This window comes from Tursiops truncatus, chromosome 18 (assembly GCF_011762595.2).
Source record: "Tursiops truncatus isolate mTurTru1 chromosome 18, mTurTru1.mat.Y, whole genome shotgun sequence".
NCBI classification, from domain to species: Eukaryota; Metazoa; Chordata; class Mammalia; order Artiodactyla; family Delphinidae; genus Tursiops; species Tursiops truncatus.
Window position 1 is genome coordinate 68,754,063 of NC_047051.1, and position 20,728 is coordinate 68,774,790.

At 38.9% G+C, this 20,728-nt stretch overlaps 1 protein-coding gene across 4 annotated transcripts in view; it reads left to right on the plus strand.

The window, feature by feature from the left end:
• Positions 1-20,728, plus strand: part of ITGBL1 (integrin subunit beta like 1) — a 218,113-nt gene that overhangs the window by 91,299 nt on the left and 106,086 nt on the right. For 2 of the 4 annotated variants that reach the window (XM_033843480.2, XM_073795392.1), the window contains 4 exons: positions 6,641-6,787; positions 12,209-12,331; positions 16,469-16,609; positions 19,172-19,312. In XM_033843480.2, coding sequence (XP_033699371.1) covers positions 6,641-6,787; positions 12,209-12,331; positions 16,469-16,609; positions 19,172-19,312 — 552 coding nt within the window. Of the gene's footprint in view, positions 1-4,752; positions 4,815-6,640; positions 6,788-12,208; positions 12,332-16,468; positions 16,610-19,171; positions 19,313-20,728 lie in introns of those variants that run through there. The other 2 variants (XM_073795394.1, XM_073795391.1) reach the window with 2 other exon arrangements.

Here is a 20,728-nt window from a genome sequence, read left to right on the forward strand (position 1 = left end):
AGGGCATTACACAGCCCTCTGGAGGACACAGAGCGTCCCCATGTTGGCTGTGAGCCGTAAGGGCATAAACAGAGTTTGCTCTGCAGACAACCAGCACAGCTTGAGATGAAGAAGGCTAATGTAACCAGATGGAGCATATTATTAATATTTGTCAGAGATACACAAAGTTCTTTTTTAAAAAAAATATTATTTTTATTGATATAGTATTTTTTATAAATTTATTTTCATTTTATTATTTTTTGGCTGCGTTGGGTCTTCGTTGCTGCGCGCAGGCTTTCTCTAGCTGCGGTGAGCGGGGGCTACTCCTCTTTGTGGTGCACGGGCTTCTCTTGTCACGGAGCACGGGCTCTAGAGCGCACGGGCCTCAGTGGATGCGGCATGTGGGCTCAGTAGTTGTGGCGCACGGGCTTAGTTGCTCCGCGGCATGTGGGATCTTCCCGGACCAGGGCTCGAACCTGTGTCCCCTGCATTGGCAGGCAGACTCTCAACCACTGCGCCACCAGGGAAGCCCAGCACATACACAGAGTTCTGAAAAAAAAATCTCGACATTGAGAGGGATGCTGATAAATACCATCCAATCATCCAGTGCTCTTGGTAACCACATTAAAAGACAAAGTAGAGTCTTGCTAAGTCTCATATATAAATATACATACACACATATATGTGTATTAATAAACACATACATACATATACACAGACATACATATACACATATCTCCATTGGCCAGATTCCTTGACATACATATTTATCTATAATGAGGAGGAGATGATGGTGAACAGGGAGTTTCATTTTGTTCTTAGTAAAATTGAGGAGATTTCAGTCACTTCTGGTCTCCTAGTCTGGTTACAATATTCTGAGATTCTTAGATTCCAGTTCGATTAAGTTCATTTCCATCAGCTAAGAAATACTGTTGATGGATATTGTGTCTAAGGCTTGAGTGGCTTCTGTCATTTGGTGTATTTGAGATGAAGAGACACCCTTGAATAAAATACCCCAAGACAGGACAAAAGACCAAGACAGAAACCAAAGGAAGCGAGGGCTCCTTTTATTTTTCTTTCACAGAAGGAAATGAAGGAATCTCTGTAAAGATTTCTGATGAATAAACTTGTAGAACTGGGAGCTGGAGGAATAGAGGACTGAAAGATTCCATCATCTCGTCCAATAGTCTTTCCTCTCTCTCTTTTCCTTCTCAGGACATCTGAGAAATATAGCACATGCTCTAATTATGGGGCAGAGTAGGGAACACGAGCTTCTCGAGAAATGTGGATGAAATGGCAGAGAAGACAGTTCTAATCATTCCCCCTTAAAGACAGATACTCTGCAACCCTCGAGAAATACTGAGTTTATGTACATGTTTAACTTACCAGACCAAAAAAAAAATTGAGTCCAAAAAGTTCGAGGATTAACTCACCTGTTGAAGGTCACAAGACCAACTAGGGCAGAATCTGTATGAACACCTAGGTTTCCTGAATTTCCAAGCTAGTACTTGTGTCTGAGTGTGTTTGTATAATTCTTGCCTGAATATGATATTATAGGTTTGACTTTATGGAATTTGCCACCTAAGATTCAGCTAAAACATTGTGTCTTGATTTGCTATAATTTATATTTTATAATTGTCTCAGGTTACCAGAATTCTAATGTTAAATCCCCCAATTGTAGCAGTATTCAACCCAAACCCACTTTAAAAATAAACATATCAGGATAATCTGTGGTATTTTTATGGGTACTTTGAATAACAAACAAGATTTTGTTCCATGATTGTTTTCAGTAGCAAACAAGATTTGGTAACAATATCCACCACTACCACCCTGATTTAATATGTTGAATGCCCCATTTGAAGGAACTACTTTGGTTTGTTGTAAGAAAAAGAAAATGATTGAGGCTATAGTATGGAATTTTCAAGATGAAAGGAATCTTTGGGTTATTCAGTCCAATTTCTTAATTTTGCAGATCAGCACCCTGAGGTCTAGAGAAATTAGATAACTAGATTCCTGAATTCTTCTATTTGCCATCTTTAGCATTATTTAATTTTAAATAGTGAAATCTGATAATTTTACTGTTAGAATTCTTTCAACGTGTATTGAGTAATCCAGTTCTGAGCATGTGAGTTACAAAAGGAAACAGTGTCATCAAGCCACTAATCCATAGATTTTACTGGTACCACTTTTCCTAGAGCAAGCGGGTGTTCTCACGTTTACTGCGTTGCAACTAAATGGATAATGTTGGCTGTAACAGGAAAAACACAGCTTTTCAGCTAATAAACTGTGTGACCTTGAGCGAGCTAATTACCCTTTGCTCCTCCTATTTGTAAAACAGGGAAACAAAAATCTGTCTCGCTGGCTTCTTATGGCAAAGACTAGCCTGTATAAAGTACTTATCACTCTACCTGCAAACCAGTAATTGTTAGTTTTCCTTTCCTCTCTTTTCCATTTTCCTGATCAAGGTTACGTGGTGGATTAGCATCCAGGCAGGACTAGAGCCCAGATCTTTCCATTTCTGGGGCAAAACTCTCTTCTACACAGAATTCTTCCATCATTCACATAGTAATGTTCTAGTGTATCTTATCATCACTCCGAGTGGAATAGATGAGTGTCTGCATTACCCAGGTAAAAGGGATCACGGAGTAGTGGTGGCAGTGCTGCAGTTGCATTGTTTATTTAAGAGTCACAAACCCCATTCTATTCTGTCTCTGTTGGAATGCCCTTCCTTGCTCAGTGGTGGTCAAGGCTTTAGCCCACCTCGGAAGCACTGGAGCCAGCCGACCAGGCCTCCATATTCTTACCCAAAAAGGAGACTAAACTACTGGACTTTACCCTCCACCGTGACTTGTCTTCCCTTTCTGGAGACTGGCGACACTACTCACAGCCCTGGGAGCAATGCGAATAGCCTTTGGCTTTTTCATCCTTATTGCTTTGTGGGGGGTGGTTCTGGCATTTCTCTCACATTCTTGTTTTGTGTGTTTGTTTTCTCTTGACTCCTTGAGAACATATTTGAAGGGCAACAGATTTATTCTCAAGGATGTTGGATGGTTCGTTTTAAGACGGTATTTTGTAGTTGTGGAAACAGAGTTATCTGGAGAAGAGCCAGAAGTGGAGTGGTCTAGACAGCCGGGAACGGTGGATGTTCTGCTGGTTAGGACTTCATATTGCCCTGGGCAAGGGCCACCCTTCGACCTGGACAATAGGAGGGGTTCTGCTCTGGTCCTCCTCTGCCATCCTTTCCCAAGGCGGAGTGGGGTGGGATGCCCGAGAGGCCAAGGGGACATCGCCACCTGGAGCCCTGGGCCCTGCCACCTCTGCTCCCCTAGGCTGAGGTGCCTGGGACCCAGGACCTTCTACCCTGAAGGTCCCCAAATCTTTTCTAGAGCCTGCTGTGGCTTTCCCCCCAGTCAGTGGCAGTGCAGATGTCCTGAGGCTGGGCTGGTGGTCAGAGAGCAGCCACCGCAGGAGGAGCAGGGCAGGGGAGGGGCTGGCAGAGCTGTGGAAGCACACGTGGACCTGGGCCGGGCTGTCTGGGGGAATTCTCAGGCCCTCCCTGTGTGGGATAGAAACGGGGAGGAGGGGGCTTGCTGCCAGCTCTAGCCCATTTATTTGCATATCTAAGAGAGAAAAATGATCCCATCTCATACATGACTATACAGCAGGAAAGAGGCTAATCAGGGCCTACTATCTGCAGCTGTTGAGGTTTAAATTGTGTGCCCCTAAAAGATGGGTGAAATCCCACCACCAGGTGCTTGTCAATGTGACATTTGGGAAGAGAGTCTTTGAAGGTGTAATTAAGATGAGCCTCTACAGCAGTAGGATGGGCACCAATGACTGGTGCACTCGTAAGGAGAAAGATGTGAAGACACAGACACACAGAGAAAAAAGCCACGTGAAGACAGAAGCAGAGCCTGGAAAGCTTTCACAGCTAACGAGCACCAAAATCACAGGCAACCATCCGTAGGTAGGAGAGAGGCATGGAAGAATTTCTTGCTCAGATGCTCCAGGAGGAATGGATCTGCAGACACCCTGGTTTCAGGTTTTGGGGCTTCAGAGCTGGGAGAGAGAAAATTTCTGTTGTTTTAAGCCATTCAGTTTATGGTACGTTGGATGGTAGCCATAGCAAACTAATACACAGTGGATAAATTATTTTGCAAAACGAGATGTTTGCCGAAGCCATGTTATTGACACTGTAATGGAGATTACCTTGCTTGGATAATACAGCAACCTCATTCCCTGAGGTTGGCCAAAGCTCTTATTAACCTTGGATAAAGAGTAGAAATAGAAGATTATTTTCTTTCTAAAAAAAAATTATACATTTATCTCCAAGTAAGGTTGTACAGGCTATTACTTGGTAATTCTTGACGGTAAAAAAAAAATCGGTTCTCATTTACTTTCCTAAATGGAGGAAAGTGAATCAAGAAGGCCCTACTGGGCATGAAGATTAGAAAGAACATAAAGGCAGAGGACCCTGTCCTACATTGTCTGTCATCTTTGCCTCCAATCAGATGCTACAGGAAAAGCTGAAAACACATTACCTGACACAGTGTGTGCCCAAGATATTAGTATAAGTTGTAAGGAAAAAGGGCCCCCTAATCAAAAAAATTGTATATGCTACATAAAGTTAAATAGCTTTTTCATGAAAGGACCTCTGACGGGCTTCAGTGTGCTGATATATATGATGGAACGCTAAGAGAAGAATATAGCATGTCTCTTTCCATGTTTATTTTATCATAGAACCTTTTATGGAAGAAGTTTCTGAAACTGGACCTCCATGGACTAACTTTGGGTTGTAAGCACCTAAAATATTGCTTCTACTGATGCTTCATTAGGTCAGTGTGGGATGAATGAGTCTTTTCCTATCATCTGTGTACATTTTCCTTATTTTTCCAAATCTCCCTCCATTTCAAAAATCTGTAACCTTTGACCCACAAACCATTACCCACCTCTGTCATATATACCTTAGTTTGGAGTTTAAGATGTTCTATCCAATATAAAAGAAGCACTGAGTATTCTTTTATTCTAGGTACTTCATTTTCTTCTAAAGCATTTTTATTTTCTTTGCAGTTGATATGGAGCTTTTTTATTGGGATGAACCATGACTGACATTTAACTTATAGAAGTGGCTACTTCATGTGGTTTAACCTAATACACTAATATTATTAAAGAATCGTTACAGTTACTGAGATACTTAATTCACCAAAAGAGGCTTAGCCACTTCAAGAATTTGGCTTAATCCTTTTATAAATAGACTGGATGGTTGGCAGGAGAGATCACTTATGCTTGTAAATGATACCAAGTTGGCTGAGATTGACAATATCATGTAGGACCAGACAGGAATGCAAGATGATACGATCAATTTGACAGAATAATGTGCACTTGATAAAATGAATCACAATTCGGGTGCAGGCAAGATTTTGTTTGTAAAATAGAATAATTAATTCGAAAAATGCAACAGGAATAGAAACACTTACATGGACTGGGCCCCATGCAGGGGAGTTTTAAAGTCATAGCCAATCACAGATCCAGGCTCTGCCAGGCATGCCCAAATGGCAGGCCTCTGAGCCATTCATTCTGACCGGCCATCTGGATTTCATCATGTGGATTTTGGCTGCCACCTCGAATGATTGTTGGCCCGAGATCAATGATTCCATTCCACTGTGGCTATGAATTTCAGCCATTAAGACGTAGTACTGTTACCTTGAATAATACAAGAATTTTCTCTCTGTAACCCATTCAAACTCTACTCACCTTCCAAGGCCCAGTTAAAAGTCAAGGAAGTGTAGAAAATCTTTCCCCTCTTATTTCTATAGGTTGTAGACTACCTCCCTCAACTTAATATAAGGTCCAACAAACATTTCTGGCTGAAGATAACACAATTCTCTTTGCATATTAGCCTCAACTTTTCAGTTTGTAAGTTCCTTGAGGGCAAAGACCAAGGCTTGTATGTGTTTTGTACTTCTTTCTAATATGTAGTCAATAAAACATTAGCAGGATTCTTCAAGCAGGACTTAATAAAATTAATAACCACAACAATAAAAACAGCAAAATGTTGATTTGAGAGCATGGAAGGTTGAGAAATTTTTGTGGCAGTAGATGAATATGGCTCTTATCCTTTTGGCTCTTGAACCAGATTACCCCATCAAGAAACAAAATATATACTTATTTTTCATGTCAATCTTATCCCAAGGTGGTATTTAATATATCTATACAATTTTATTACATATAAAATTCAAATAAATATAAGGCCAATGTTTAGTTTAGTGGAATTTCATGTGTTATAAAATGCAGTTAAATGGAAATTGTTTTTACGGGGCTTTTGTGTCTTAAATATGCCGGTGCTAGGTGGACTCCTTTAAGTGCTAAATTTTCTGAGCATGTGGTTTTTCAGACCTCTGGTTTATTATCTATCCTAATGTCTCTGTGAGTTAAGTGAATGTTTTTAGAATGATATATCGAAGTTGATTATGAAAATAAAATCCACATACTTCATTATATGGTATATAAATAGGATTACCCCTCAGTCACTGTCGTTTACCTGTGTTTGAATTGATTATAGCTCAGTCCAGAACCAACATCACTCTTAAGATCCTTAGTTACAGTAATGGTTTCCTTTGGAAAAGAATTTGAGTCTAATGGGATGTTGTTAAATTCTCAGGCCACGGTACGTGTGACTGTGGAAAGTGCAGATGTGATGGAGGATGGTCTGGGGACGCTTGCCAGTACCCAAAGACCTGTGACCTGACAAAGAAACAGAGCAACCAAATGTGCAAGAATTCTCAAGATATCATCTGCTCTAATGCAGGTAAGAATTCCATGCCCTGAGAATTCTTAAATGAAATAATTTTAATGGAAATATGTAGGCGTTGAGAAATGTTGAACCTCCGAGTGGGACTGCTTTTGAGCATATTTTTTTGAAGTGAAATTCAGATAAATCAATTGGGAAAAATGTCCTCTTGCTGAGACTGGCAAGTCTGATGCTCTCCAGCTGTTCCAAATGCCTTCTTCAAGTAGGATAGTCACTGGAAACAACACCCTGACAACATTTTAGGTAAATTGTGAGCCATGATTTTGAATGCTGGATTAATCCTTTTAAAAAGGATTTGTATAAACTTACTTAATTATCTTCTGTTACAGATCAAGGGTGCTTTGAATTTATACCTTGGCATCAAAAAGAACCAAACTCTTCAAATCTAATGGGGGTTTCCAATGCCCTGGATGTGAAAAGCATTGCAGAATATAGTGATAGCAAGATTTTTGTTTGACTAAAATATTTGTATATCTGGTAGACGTCATTTAAAAATATTTCTTAGAAATTTACAGAGGAGCTGTTAAAATTAATTACCAAAATCATATAAAACACAACAACTGTGGTTTTGGTTTCAATGGTGTTCAGCCAGTGTTACTATAATTAAATACTCTTTTAACAGTTGGGCACGTAGAAGCTCAAAGTCAGTTTTTTCTAGGCCCTGGTTGAACTTGAGAATGCTCCTCTCCTACACTGGAGGCTCTGATTTAGTTGCTTTGGGGTCTGATATGGACTATAGTGGTTTTTTATAAAAGTTCTCTGGGTAGTTCTTACGTAGATCCAGGGGTGTGAGCCTCTTGCTCTGCATGCTGAAGGCCAGGGTTTGACTACATAAATGAGTATCTTCCCCCCTGAAGCTCCCATTGTTGGTAGAGTCCTTCTGCATTCAGAGCTGGGAGCTTTCCACAGTCTTTGATTGACAGGAGTTGCTCTGTGTAGATTCAGTGCAGTAGGGTGTTTTGCTAATAGCAATCAGGTCTACTGCCAAGGCAAGCTGTGAGTGGAGCAGCTGGGGACCATGACGAAAGTGCTAATGGTCAGGTTACTTTCTGTGTTCACTGATACTCTCCTGGCTTCTCTCCAGCACTTCCTTTTTTCTTTTCGTCTCAGTAGAATTTCTCTACTTCCGGTTCATGACACCCTCTAAACACACACACACAAACACACACACACACACACACACACACACACACACACCCATATAGCCTCTTTTGTTTTGAAAACTTCATGCTTTCCAAACTTCTTTCAGTAATAAGACTTGAAATCAATTTCAGTTTTGTTTCTTTGTACTCTATTTTCAGATTGATGGATGGATTAATTGATTGATTGATTGGTTTTCAAATCCAGGATTTTTTTTCTTTTTAATAACACATTATAACCACATAGGGGTTAGTTTAGGAATCCAAAGATGTTTCAGTGTTAAGGAATCTAAATGCATGATTCACCACATCAACACATCTTAAAGGAGAAAATTTACAGAATTGTTTCAATAGATGATGAAACACATTGGATAAGATATAAAATACGTTTCTAAGATATCTCTACCTCTATTTTTTTAACATGGATACAATACTTTTATGTAATCTTACTGTCCATATTCCAATTATGTCAACTGACCCAACAATGCCCTTTACATCATTGCGACCACCTCTGTATAGGATCCAGTCTAGGGGCAGTGTTACGTCTGGCTGTCATATCTCTTCGACATCCTTTAATGTGTCTTTAGACAGTTTCCACAGGCAGCACAATCTTTTTTTCTGTCTCTTACTCTCTTCTCAGTTTCTAAGCCTTTCAGGTTTACTTTGGGGATCTTGCTGTCACAAAGCTTTCTTTTAATGCCTACTTCTACCAGCCCTAGTTCAGGACCACTGCCCCCAAACTGCATTAGTGTCTGAGCTCTCTATACTAATTTTTCCCCCTCATATCGCCGTGTGATTTGCAGGAAGCAGCTTGGAACAGAAGGGGAAGAGGAGGTGTATGGAATGGGCAGAAGACTGAAGGGCAGGGGGAGATGGAGATGGAGCTGGGGACTAAAGGAGTTCCAGAAGTTGACTCCGTAGGGGCGCAGAATGGCAAGGCACAGTCTGCAGAGCAAAGCAAGGCTCCAGCACCATTGCATCAGGAGTATATGCTGGTGTTCAAGACAGGGAGTCATCCTAGAAAGAGGCAGCTATATTAGGCAGAATGAAAAGTCAGAGCTAAAATAATCTAGCATAAAACAGAAGACCAATCCTAGAGACTGAGTTAACTGGCAACCAAGAAAGAGATGCAGGATGACACAGCATGAGCACGCGAGTCTGGCACTTTTGCCTGGGCTTCCATATGCCGTATCTTGGAGCCTCAGTTGTGAATTCTACTTGATGAGTAAGACAGGAAGTCTCTGAACTGTTGTAAACTTCCTGCATCACCCAGGAACAGTTCAGATGTGTGGATTGGAGTGAGCCAGCCTGTGGGGGACGTCAGTGAGAAGTTGTAGAATTCAGAGGCAGAGGCTGTTCCTTTCCATCTTTCCTGAAAACAATGACTGCATACGTAGCCCTAACTATGTTACACCTCTCTCCCTACCCATGAAGGGCTTCTGGTCTTCCAGCAGATAAATTCTAAAATTCTTGACCAATATTCTTGATCCTATACTGTCTGCCTTTAGCCTACCCTTTTTTCCAAACTAAAGCCAGACTCTTTTCTGTTAAATCCTCCATCCCTATTCCTTAGCCCAGGCTCTTTCTTCAACATCACAAGTTTTTTCTCCATCTCCACTTGTTGAAATTCTATCTATACATCAAGTGCCAACTCAAGAACTTACTCCCCTACTGTGCCTTTCCTCCTTCACAGAGCCAGACTGAGGTTTATACTATCTTTATAGCATTTGTCACAAATCTGTTGCAAATGCCTTTGCGTCATCTGGTTTCATATAGATATATGTATATGTAAAAATTATCAATCACCTTGCTCTTTCTTCTCGGTCTATGATTTACTTAGTTTTAATTTTATCCATCTTATTATCTTCTATAGCACTTATGACTTCACCAATAATATAATAAAGCAATGAGAAAATTTAATCAATGGATACGTGGATGGTTGAAAGACAGCATAAATAAATGTGAAAATGAAAAAGACGGGTGATAATTAGAGAACGAAATGAGATGACGCAATACCATGAATTGTAGCGTTAGATTGGAAATGACCTTTTATAAATTAAAATAGTTTATAAAACAAAGTTTATAGAAGTTTATAAACTATTTTATAAACTTCGTTTATAAAAAGAAGTTTAATGGAAGTAAAATTCACACAAGTATTCTCAAGGAAGAAAAATAACAAGCTCAAATTCTGCAGAATCACCATTTATATGTGACTGTGAGAGAAAGAACACTTACAGAGAATAGCAAATCACAAGTGACCTGTGTAACAGAATCATGCAGAGAGTATGGAACCAGGAAGTGGTGGGATCCATAAATATAAAATGTGTCTGGAGAAAATATTTGGGAATATGGCTGATACACTCGATGTCTTAATGGGAGATGACAAAGAACCCAACATTTTCTGAAAGTCTACAGTGTGCTAGACACAGTAGCATTTTTAGATAGGTGACTGGGTGATCTATTTATCACTTGATCCACACAGCAGCTCTGTGAAGAAGAGCAGATAAGGAATTTGAGAGTTAGAGATAAAAGTAATGACTTCAGTTAAAGATAAAAGTAATGACCTCAGATATGTATAGCTAGTGGGGATTAAGACCTGGATATGCCTGCAAATCTACCTCAGTCCTAAATCTGTGATCTTTCTGGTACACCACATACGGAATTGCCAGTATCCAGTAGCTCATTTCAAATATCCATATTTCAAATATCCATAGTATCATCTTTGGTTCCTTCCCATCCTTTACCTCTCAGACCCAGTCACCGAGTCATCTTTTCTTTCTCCTGAAAATATCACCACGTGTGTTTGCTTTTTTCTAAACTCACAGCGATGACCTGGGTCAGCCTCTATCTTCTTTCCTGCAGACTAATGAACTAACATTCCCTCATATCCACTTGGCCTCATTTCAGTTCATTCTCCATATGACAACCAGAGTAACAGGGTGGGAATGAATACCTGATCACATGACTCCCTTGTTGAAAATATTTCAATGGCTTCTCATTTTTCTGCTTGATTCAAGTTGGAAATCTTTAATGTGACCTCTTAGACTTCCGTAAACTGCATCTTTAGTTGCCTTTTTCCTTTCATGACATTTTCCACTTTATTTTCTGCTATACGCCAGCTGTCTTTTTCTTTTTTCCCTTATTCCCTCTTTTACCTCAGAGCTTTTGCTGTTGTTTCTTGCTGGAAGTGGGCTTTTTCACCTTCTCAATTCTCTTAGCTATTATTTTTACTTTGCTTTCAGTTCTCAGTTTAAGAGCCATTCCCCAGGGACGCTATCTTTGACTACCAGGTCTCAGTTAAATCCCCTTATTATGTGTTTCTGCAGCAGTTTGCACTTCTCCCCTGATTTTATCACATTGTTTTTTACTCATATAAAACTTTAAGAGGAGGATTATGGCTGAATCCATATCCTGTTGCATTTCCAGAGTCTAGGATGATACTGGTGAATGGCAAAGTCTCAATTACTCTATGGTGACTGCTGTGATGATGGATTAAAAATTTAAAAATAGGCATGAAAAAGGAAGCTCCTCAAATGGACATTCTACTTCTCAATATCCTTTGAATGCTGTTTTATTGTCAGTGAAATCACTCTTGGGGTTGTAGTCAAATCCTCAAACTTGGCTGGGTATGTTGTGTGTGGTAGACTAGATGACTCCAGTGCCTCTGTATCACCCTGAGCTGCCCTGAGGTTTTGGTGAGGTCCCAGGACTCTATGCATAAGAAAACCCACTCTGGTCCCATAGTCATAATGACATGGCTATCAGTTTAACACTGTGGGTATGAAATTATTAGGGACACCTAAGGTTTTCATTTATTCATTTGATAATGAATTCTACAAATATTCATTATATAAATAATATGTTCAAATATTGTGCAAAGCATTGAATAAATAACTGGTGAGGAAGATAAGCAAGGTTACTTCTCTCACAAAGCTTAGAATTTTCTGCTTTAGTTCACCTAAGACCCAGGTGTAATTAGAAGATACTCATTCATGCATTGATTAGATGGACATGTATAAAGTAGCTCTGCTCTTGGGGAGGTCAGATTCATGAAACTATTAGAGGTCAATCATAATAGCTGTGTACTATAGAACATAACTGCTGGGCTACAATAATCTCAAGAAAGAATGTCATTATCTCATCATACCCACAGTAAAACCTAATTGGAATATTAAATTGATTTAAATTGGCTTTATCTATGAAAGAGATAGGTTCAAATTCATTAATTATAATTTATATGCACTTAACAAATAATTTTTGCTCTGTTTTAATGGTTTAGGTACATGTCACTGTGGCAGGTGTAAGTGTGATAATTCAGATGGAAATGGACTCGTTTATGGTAAATTTTGTGAGTGTGATGATAGAGAATGCATAGATGATGAAACAGAAGAAATATGTGGAGGTATGTATATTAACTTTGCAGAAATTAATAAAAGTACTTGATTTTTTCACCTATTTCATTGCACTTTTATTTCTATGAATTTCTGTGCTAAGTTTACTCATTTAAGTTGAACCTATGTTTATTTGGAATACACTTCATATAGGGAAAGTTAGACAAGGCATTCAGAGCTAACTAGTACATCTTAAAAATTTTTTATAGATTTTATTCTTTAACCATTATTTATTGAAGTATAGTTAATTTACAATGTTGTGTTAGTTTCAGGTGTACAGCAAAGTGATTCAGATATATATATGTGTGTGTGTATATATATATATACACACACACATATATATGTATATTCTTTTTCAGATTCTTTTCCATTATAGTTATTGCAAGATATTAAATATAGTTCCCTGTGCTATACAGTAGGTCCTTGTTGTTTATCTGTTTATACAGTGGTGTGTATCTGTTAATCCCAAACTCCTAATTTATCCCATCCCCTGTGGTAAAACATGTTTGTTTTCTATATCTGTGTATCTATTTCTGTTTTGCAAATAAATTCATTTGTATAATTTTTTTAGGTTCCACATATAAATGATATCATATGATATTTTGAGCTGACTAGTAGTTTTTAAATGCAAAATCAGATTGTTCCCCAAGGAGAGCCAGATCAATATGGCGACAGGCCAACTGCATGGTTCTGTAGTGGTCCTAGCTGGACTCTGTCTTCTCTGCTCACCTTAACTGCTTTTATTCTGCTTCTTTTATTCCAGTCTCTCCATTGCATGTTTTAATTGCATTGTCTTTCCCGTTCTGAACCATAAAACTTTGAACAGTCTCATGTCCTATTGGGGACATTGAAGGCCAATAGGATTATTAGCCTAGAATCTATCCCTCCCCACCACACACTCAGATAACTTTTTTCATGATTGTTTCTACAGACCACCATGACCTCAGTCCATTTTTCTGTTGTACCAATTATTGCGTGCTTGCTAATGTCAAGCACTGCAATAAGTACTTCACATTCATTGGGTAACTTAACAGCATTTGGAATGACTTACCAGGGTTGAATGGAATTTAGACTCCTGTCTGTCTGATGCCAGAGACTGTGCTGTTGACCCCTCACCATAGAGAACTGCCCTGGAGTTTGGAGCTCCGTGAGAAAAACCTTTCTCACCACCCGCAGTGCCCTTCTCTTCTGCTTACCTATATGCAAGCTTGTGCCCAGAGAGGGAGAGTTTCAGTCGTGCTGGCACAGGAGAGGAAAGTAAACAGCAGTGAGAATCCCTTCAGTTTAGGTAAATTCTTCTCTGCTGTTATTAAACATTTTAACCTGGTTACCTCTGGCCTCATCTCTCTATCCGGCAGTAATTGCTTCTTTCATTGAAATCTGAAAAGACTCCGTGCATGGAATCCTATCGTGCATACCAGATGGGTGATCAGAGGAGTATTTTCCCTTCAAGGATCAGGAGCAAATGGGGCGAGGGGGAGCCAGAGGGCCATACAGTGTCACTAAGCTGTCCTTTTGTTTACAAAAACAAATTGTGGCTTCAATTCTTGTGGTCATCCAGATGCTCTTATTTTAGGTCAGCTTGGTTTTTTCTCTCTGGTTTCCTTGCTGTACAACCAACCAAGATAAAACCAACAAACACGAACCTTCATTTTTCAAGCCAGTGACCTAAGCTGGATGCTGCTCAGACAATTCTGCTAAAGGGCTCATTCCAAAATAATTAGAAAAATTAGATAAGTCTACCCACAGATATTATGTGTTTGTCCTGATATCTTATTTCCAATTATTACAGATCAAAAAAGAGGAAGGGAACATGTGTGGAGTCAGTGTTTTCTGATGCACACCACCAAAGCAAAGTCCATTTGCATGTGTAAATATAAACATTGAACTGGAAACAACAGGAAATGTTTAACTCTCAAGCTTTCCACTCATTATTTCCGTTGGTTCGAGGCTAAAGCAATTTCATGGTGCAAAGTCTCTGACCACAGATACTTAGCACTCCAGTAAACAGCCTCTGGGGATGACCTTGACTGGGATTCTAGATTTTTCCATGGGTCATTCACATAAAACCAGTCTGTTGAGAGGTGATCCTACAGCCCAATAATGGAGCAATTCAAAAGCAGATTTTCTTACACCATTCGTTTGCACAAAGCAGAGAATGATGCTCCTTGTCTGGAGTGTGTATTGTCCTGAGGCTTATATTTTATCTCAATTATTCAGATATGTCTTATTACAGTATTTTCATTTGAGCTATGAATATATCTGCTTAATTTTCCACCTATATCTGCATACAGTATAGCCTTACATGATTTATCCTAGTAATCCTATTCGCCTCTACCTCAATGATTTTTTAGTAAAACCCCAATTCAATGCTGAATTTTATAAACATACAAAGAATTTGAGTTTGAAGAATGAAGATTTATGATCATTTGTTAATCTCATGGTAAGCCTTACATAGTTAGCATCTTAAATAAATTTCCTACAATGACAGAGGAATAAATTTCTGAAGATTTCTGAGATTATAGCAGAAATTCTACTTTTTGAAGTTAAAAAAAAAAAACCTGACTCCTAGGAAAAGTTGTCTTGCTTTCTTCCAGTGTAATCCTCAAGTTCCTAAGGCTTGTGATGTAATACTGGAATGTGATTCTTTTTTGTGTGTATACATATAGAGATATTTTGAAGTTTATAAAAAAAAGTATAGCTTTAATATTTTATTATTGATGAAATCATTTGATAACCTTTATGTTTGCTTAAGTGAACAAATTAAAATTTGCTGTAGAAATGATCATTGTCTATTAGCTTAAAAAGAGGTTTTCTGTGGATACCCCGATTACAGCTCATTTAGACAGAAAACATGGCATGGTATGCTTGGGTCCCTGTCTCTTTCTCTCTATCTCGCTATAGCACTTTCTTTTCATCTCTCGCTCTCTCTGTCTCTCTCATGTATCCTTGCTGGCAGGAAGTTTCATCTGAGAGACAAGAATGTCATGAGACCAGAATATTCTACTGTATTTCTCCCTTCATATGTGAGTGTCTCAGGCCCTACTGACACTCTTGCCATTGGCCAGATATGCCATAGTGTTTAGAAAGAAAAATAGCCTCACAATTAGTTTCCCATGGCCCTCTGGGATGATGACTGTTGGAGAAGAGAGAGGCAAGAACAAAGACTTTAGCCATAGACTCTGATAAAACATAAATTCCTATAAACCAGAAAGAATAGACTAAAAACCAAAGTGGCCCTGGTTTTCATCAGATTTGCAAGAACAAGGACATACATTCATGGTTGGGTGGCATAACTACAAAAAGGGAGGATATAAAAAGTGATTTGGGATAAAAGGTATTGTCATCTTTTGGGAATTTGTAGGATTGCTGGATATGGGTGCAGGAAGCGATGAGGTGACTGTTCATTACAGATTGTTTGGACATAAGTACAAACAAGCAGAGTAACAGTTTACAGCATGGAGGGAGCTGAAATTGTGTGGAGGCATCTGGACACAAAATGATGGGCTGTCCTTACCTAGCATTTGTACCCTCTTGATAGATAGGAGGGGAATTTGATTGTAAGGCCAAGGGTCCGTGGTATTTTCTTTGTAATTAGTAGTTTAAATGACTACTAAACACTGATTTAGCTGAAAACCTCTTTTCCATGTGGTAAGACACAACAGCTTGCAGGACACAGTTGAATGAAAAGATGAAATATTTTCTCTGGTTTAAGCAATGGCCATTAATAATGTGCATCCAAGGAAGTATGCACCATTGCTTTCTCAATGGTTCATTTCAAATATCAGGAAATGCTCTCAGAGTGAATGCTTATATACATTTGAGTTTGATGTACACATCTGAGATCGGAACATAATAGACTTGCACAGTCTTTCATGCCATTTCTTTAAAATTCTGTCATTTTCATCAGCCACTTGGCTAGGACACGTTAGAGGACGCCTTGACTTGCTTTATGTGTGTAATTAGGTAGGTATAGGCACACCTATGATGTTTTGGGGGCAAACTATATAATATGATTATTTTAAGCAAGGGCTGTGGAGCAGGTGGATTATTTCCAAAGGCAAAAATGATCACCAAGAGGTAGAAAGTTAATTCTGCTTTTAAAAGTTGCTTTTTTCCTCACCGTATAAAATTCATTTTGGGTAAAGGCCACGGAAAGTGTTACTGTGGAAACTGTTACTGCCAGGCTGGTTGGCATGGAGATAAATGCGAATTCCAGTGTGACATCACCCCTTGGGAGAGCAAGCGAAGATGCACATCTCCAGATGGCAGAGTCTGCAGTAACAGAGGTGTGTCTTTCATACTCGTTACTATGTAATTGGGAAAAAAACAAACCTCTTTAATTATTAACCCAGCGTTTCTCTATATTTCCTTCCATGTGGAAGTCACCTTTTATAGTGTTTTATGTAAATCAACATTTCCTATACCAACAAGCTTCTCTTTCTTATTTTTTATTGGGCAGAAAGCAGAAAGATAAGAAAGTTGCTGTCATACTTTCAGCTTCACTGAACAGATAGTTAACACAGGGACTGTAATTTCTTTGGCAGCCATCCAGAAATGGCATAGTACAGGGAAAAGGCAATTCTTGTAGATATTTCTGTTGAATGTCTCTTGACTAACAGAACCATCTACAGCATGAGCATCTAATTATCTGGAGAGCATTCCAAAAAAAACTCTCATCTTAATTATGAGTAAATTGAAGGCCTGTGTTGCGATACAGAATTGATATGGAGTCATTTAACTTTTATATGCAATAATAAAAATGTGATATTGAACAAAATATAGCCATGTGGAATTGAGAGTGACTTTAAGCAGGAATTTAAAAAATATATTTGTATTGCTAACATAATTTAACGCGAGTTAACTAAGCGTTTGATATCAAATCAAATAGTTTTAAACACTTTTAGGAAAATCCTTGCAAATACTTGTTCTTTTTCCCTTTGTCAGCTGTACTGGTAGATAAAGAGCCATGTTGGACTCTTCTGACTACTTGAAGATATCAGTGAGTGGTCAATTTCCTTCTATACAGTAGTAAAAATCTAGAAAGCTGGAAACTTATTTTTTTTTCATTTCTCTAAATGAATGATACACTTTAATAGGTAATGCTTACATGAAATCCTGGACACACAACCAACTTTATCTTTTTTACAGGCTGTCATAGAAGAGTGAAATGCGCCAGGTTTCTGTACATAGAGAGAAAGGAAAGCAAAAGGCCTGACCTTGGGACCAAAATTATAAAGAAAAGTCCTCTCTTTAATTTTTGCAGAGTAGATCTGATTATATATCCTGCTAATTCACCTGTATTTTCCTTTAATATATAAGCTCTGCATGGGCCATGACTTCATGAATTCCCCATTGATGAACATTTAGGTCACTAGTGGTTTTTCAATAACATGAATACCACCATATTTAATATCCCTGTACGTGTACTTTTCCTTTCCTTTAGATATGTTAATTGAAGTGTGCTGTTATGTTATATGTAACACACATTTAAAAAGTATATGTTGTGAAATTGCCACCCAGAAAGTTGGACATTTTGGACATTTCACCAACTCTTGATCCTAACAGTCTTTTTTATTTCTGTCAGTCGTATATCTGAAATAATTTCTAACTCACTATTGTTTAAAAGTCCCTCACCCCTTCATCATGGTAGCTTGAGTGGTAAACATTTTTATGTTTATCTATCATCATAACGTCTCTCCACAGAATTTCCAATTGGTGTCCTTTGCCTTTGTCTGTTTTGCTGTAGGCATATTTGTCTTTAGATATGAACTCAGAAGAATTGTTTATATGTTTGTGAAAGTAGCTTTGTCTTGTACATACATATGACCAGACATATGACCAAACAGTTTTAGCTGTTTTTATCTTTTAGTTTGTTTCTGGTGTCTTGCCCCCAACCCAAATTTTAGATTTTTATGTCATTAAAGCTTTTTCTTTTTTCCTTTAAATAATTTGCTTTGAGGCTTTTGAATAAAAATAAATTTATTTCATATTTTATGGTTCTATTTTATATCCTTAAATCTTTAAGCTAGCTAGAATTTACTTTGATCTAAGAGGTAAGAAAGGGATTTAACTTTTTTTTTTTCACAGTGATTAACTGGTTACCCTAAAGATGATTAGTAAAATTCACACAAAGTTAATACGATTTACAACTAAGCATTTGTTCTATACAAATCTCCCAACGACCAAAGTTATATCTCTCCGCCTACACCAATGTCCTCTATAACCTGAGCTCATCTGATCCAGCCAATCTGACTTCTTAGTCTTCCTAATATGCACCTTCTGCTCCAATGAGTCAGGTCTACCGTTCCCACCCTTCTTTGCTTATTCTTGCTTTCTTGACTTTCCTTGAGTTGTTCTACCTTCAGTCCTCCTAGAACATTTCCCGTTCTCTATGCTTATCCAAGCCATCTACCTTAATTACTTCAGCCCACACTGATTTCCCCTTCCCCAAACTCTTACAGTATTTATGTCCTAGTTTACAAAATATTAGTACTTTAGGTGCTTGTTTGTTTTTCATTAGCGTTTTTTTGATCAAATAAATTATAAACTTCTTGAGAGCAAGGATTACATCTTACGTTAATTGTGTTGGTATTATCCTTGAGTCAAACCAGCACGGTGCTCATTTCACATCCTGCGATCGCACATAAGTATAGACATAGATAATAACTTTTATTAAAGAATCTCTACTGCTAACTTTAGATGGTGTTTTCCTCTATAGAACATTTTTCCTGAATACTTGTGTTTTCCAAATACAAAGTAACAACAGAAAAAAAAAGAGCAATGTGTAAGATGCTTTCTCTCATGATTTTTCTTCACTAGACCCATTTAAAATTATTTTTACCCTCTAGGGATTTGTGTGTGTGGTGAATGTTCTTGCCATGATGTTGACCCGACTGGAGACTGGGGGGATATTCATGGGGACACCTGTGAGTGTGACGAAAGGGACTGCAAGGCTGTCTACGACAGATATTCTGATGACTTCTGTTCTGGTAAGTGCTTGCCTAACTCCTGTTTTTAAATAAGGAAATAGTCATTTCCCCATTTTCAAGATTTATTCGGCTTCTCACAGAAACCATAAAAGAATGGAATGCGCCTTCTAAAGCATTCGGTATCCATAGGGCTCCTAATAGCAACGTGAAAACTGTTAGAGGAATCGCACATTGGGCAAAGATCTGAGATGAAAATGCACCCACTCTCTGAAAATTCGTCTAATTCCTCACCAAGAAGAACTATTACCTCCAAGTATTGGATACTCAACTGTGAGAATACAAAGCTAGCAGACCTGACCGTGAACAGGAGAGGTACCATTATGGCAGCCGTATCAATACGGTACAAGACTTAGGACAATATAGTTCTCATGGGTAGTTCAATGCATTGCTTCTTTGGTATGATTTATATACTAAAATTGTTCTGCAGTGCAGCCTACAATTGAATATCAATTAGTGGTTTCAAAAATTCTATTCCGGGCTTCCCTGGTGGCGCAGTGGTTGAGAGTCTGCCTGCCGATGCAGGGGACACGGGTTCGTGCCCCGGTCCGGGAAGATCCCACATGCCGCGGAGCGGCTGGGCCCATGAGCCATGGCCGCTGAGCCTGCGCGTCCGGAGCCTGTGCTCCGCAACGGGAGAGGCCACAACAGTGAGAGGCCCGCGTACCGCAAAAGAAAAAAAAAAAATTCTATTCCATGAATTTTTATGGAACAGATACTATTTTCCAGGCTCTCGATACTATTTGCCAGTGGCCTCTGGGCCACTGGTACCAGCAGTGAAGGAGACAAACATCCTTGACATTATGGAGTTTGTAATCTAAATGCAAAGGAAAAAAAAAACATCCTGCCAGAATTTCTAATAGTGCAAAGGGTAAAAAAAAAAAAACAGGCAGTCAGATTTATCTGAAAAAGTGTCATTTAGCAAAAATAGAGTTACTCATTTTCAGTCTGGTTATATTGGACAATCGAGAAGACAGAGACATGGGCATATACACGTCTTTATGCTTGACTGCTTGGTTGGTACAGGGATATAGAGAGGAAACGCCGCTTGTCTCCAGAAAGTTTGCCAGCAAAGGGAGATAAAAGAGCTGCCCTATTTAATTATGATTATGCAACTGCAAAGACTTCTCTGTCCTGGCTGAGGAGAGCCTGCTGCTAAAGCTTCCCACTGCAGAAGAATTTCCCTCTTCTGATGATCCCTTGTGCTTGGGAGAATTTCCTAAAACATTTCCTAAACATTTTGTCCTTTGGCAGGGCACACCCAAAGAAATTGAAGTATACCATGTAGCTCGTGGGGGCCACATTCTCAAAAAGACACTTCACAAGGCAGCAGCTTTCATTTGTGGTTCCATCCCAGGGCTCTGTGCAGTTGTTGGTGGCACTGTCTTTACTGTCCCACCCCAGGAATGGGGTCAGTTC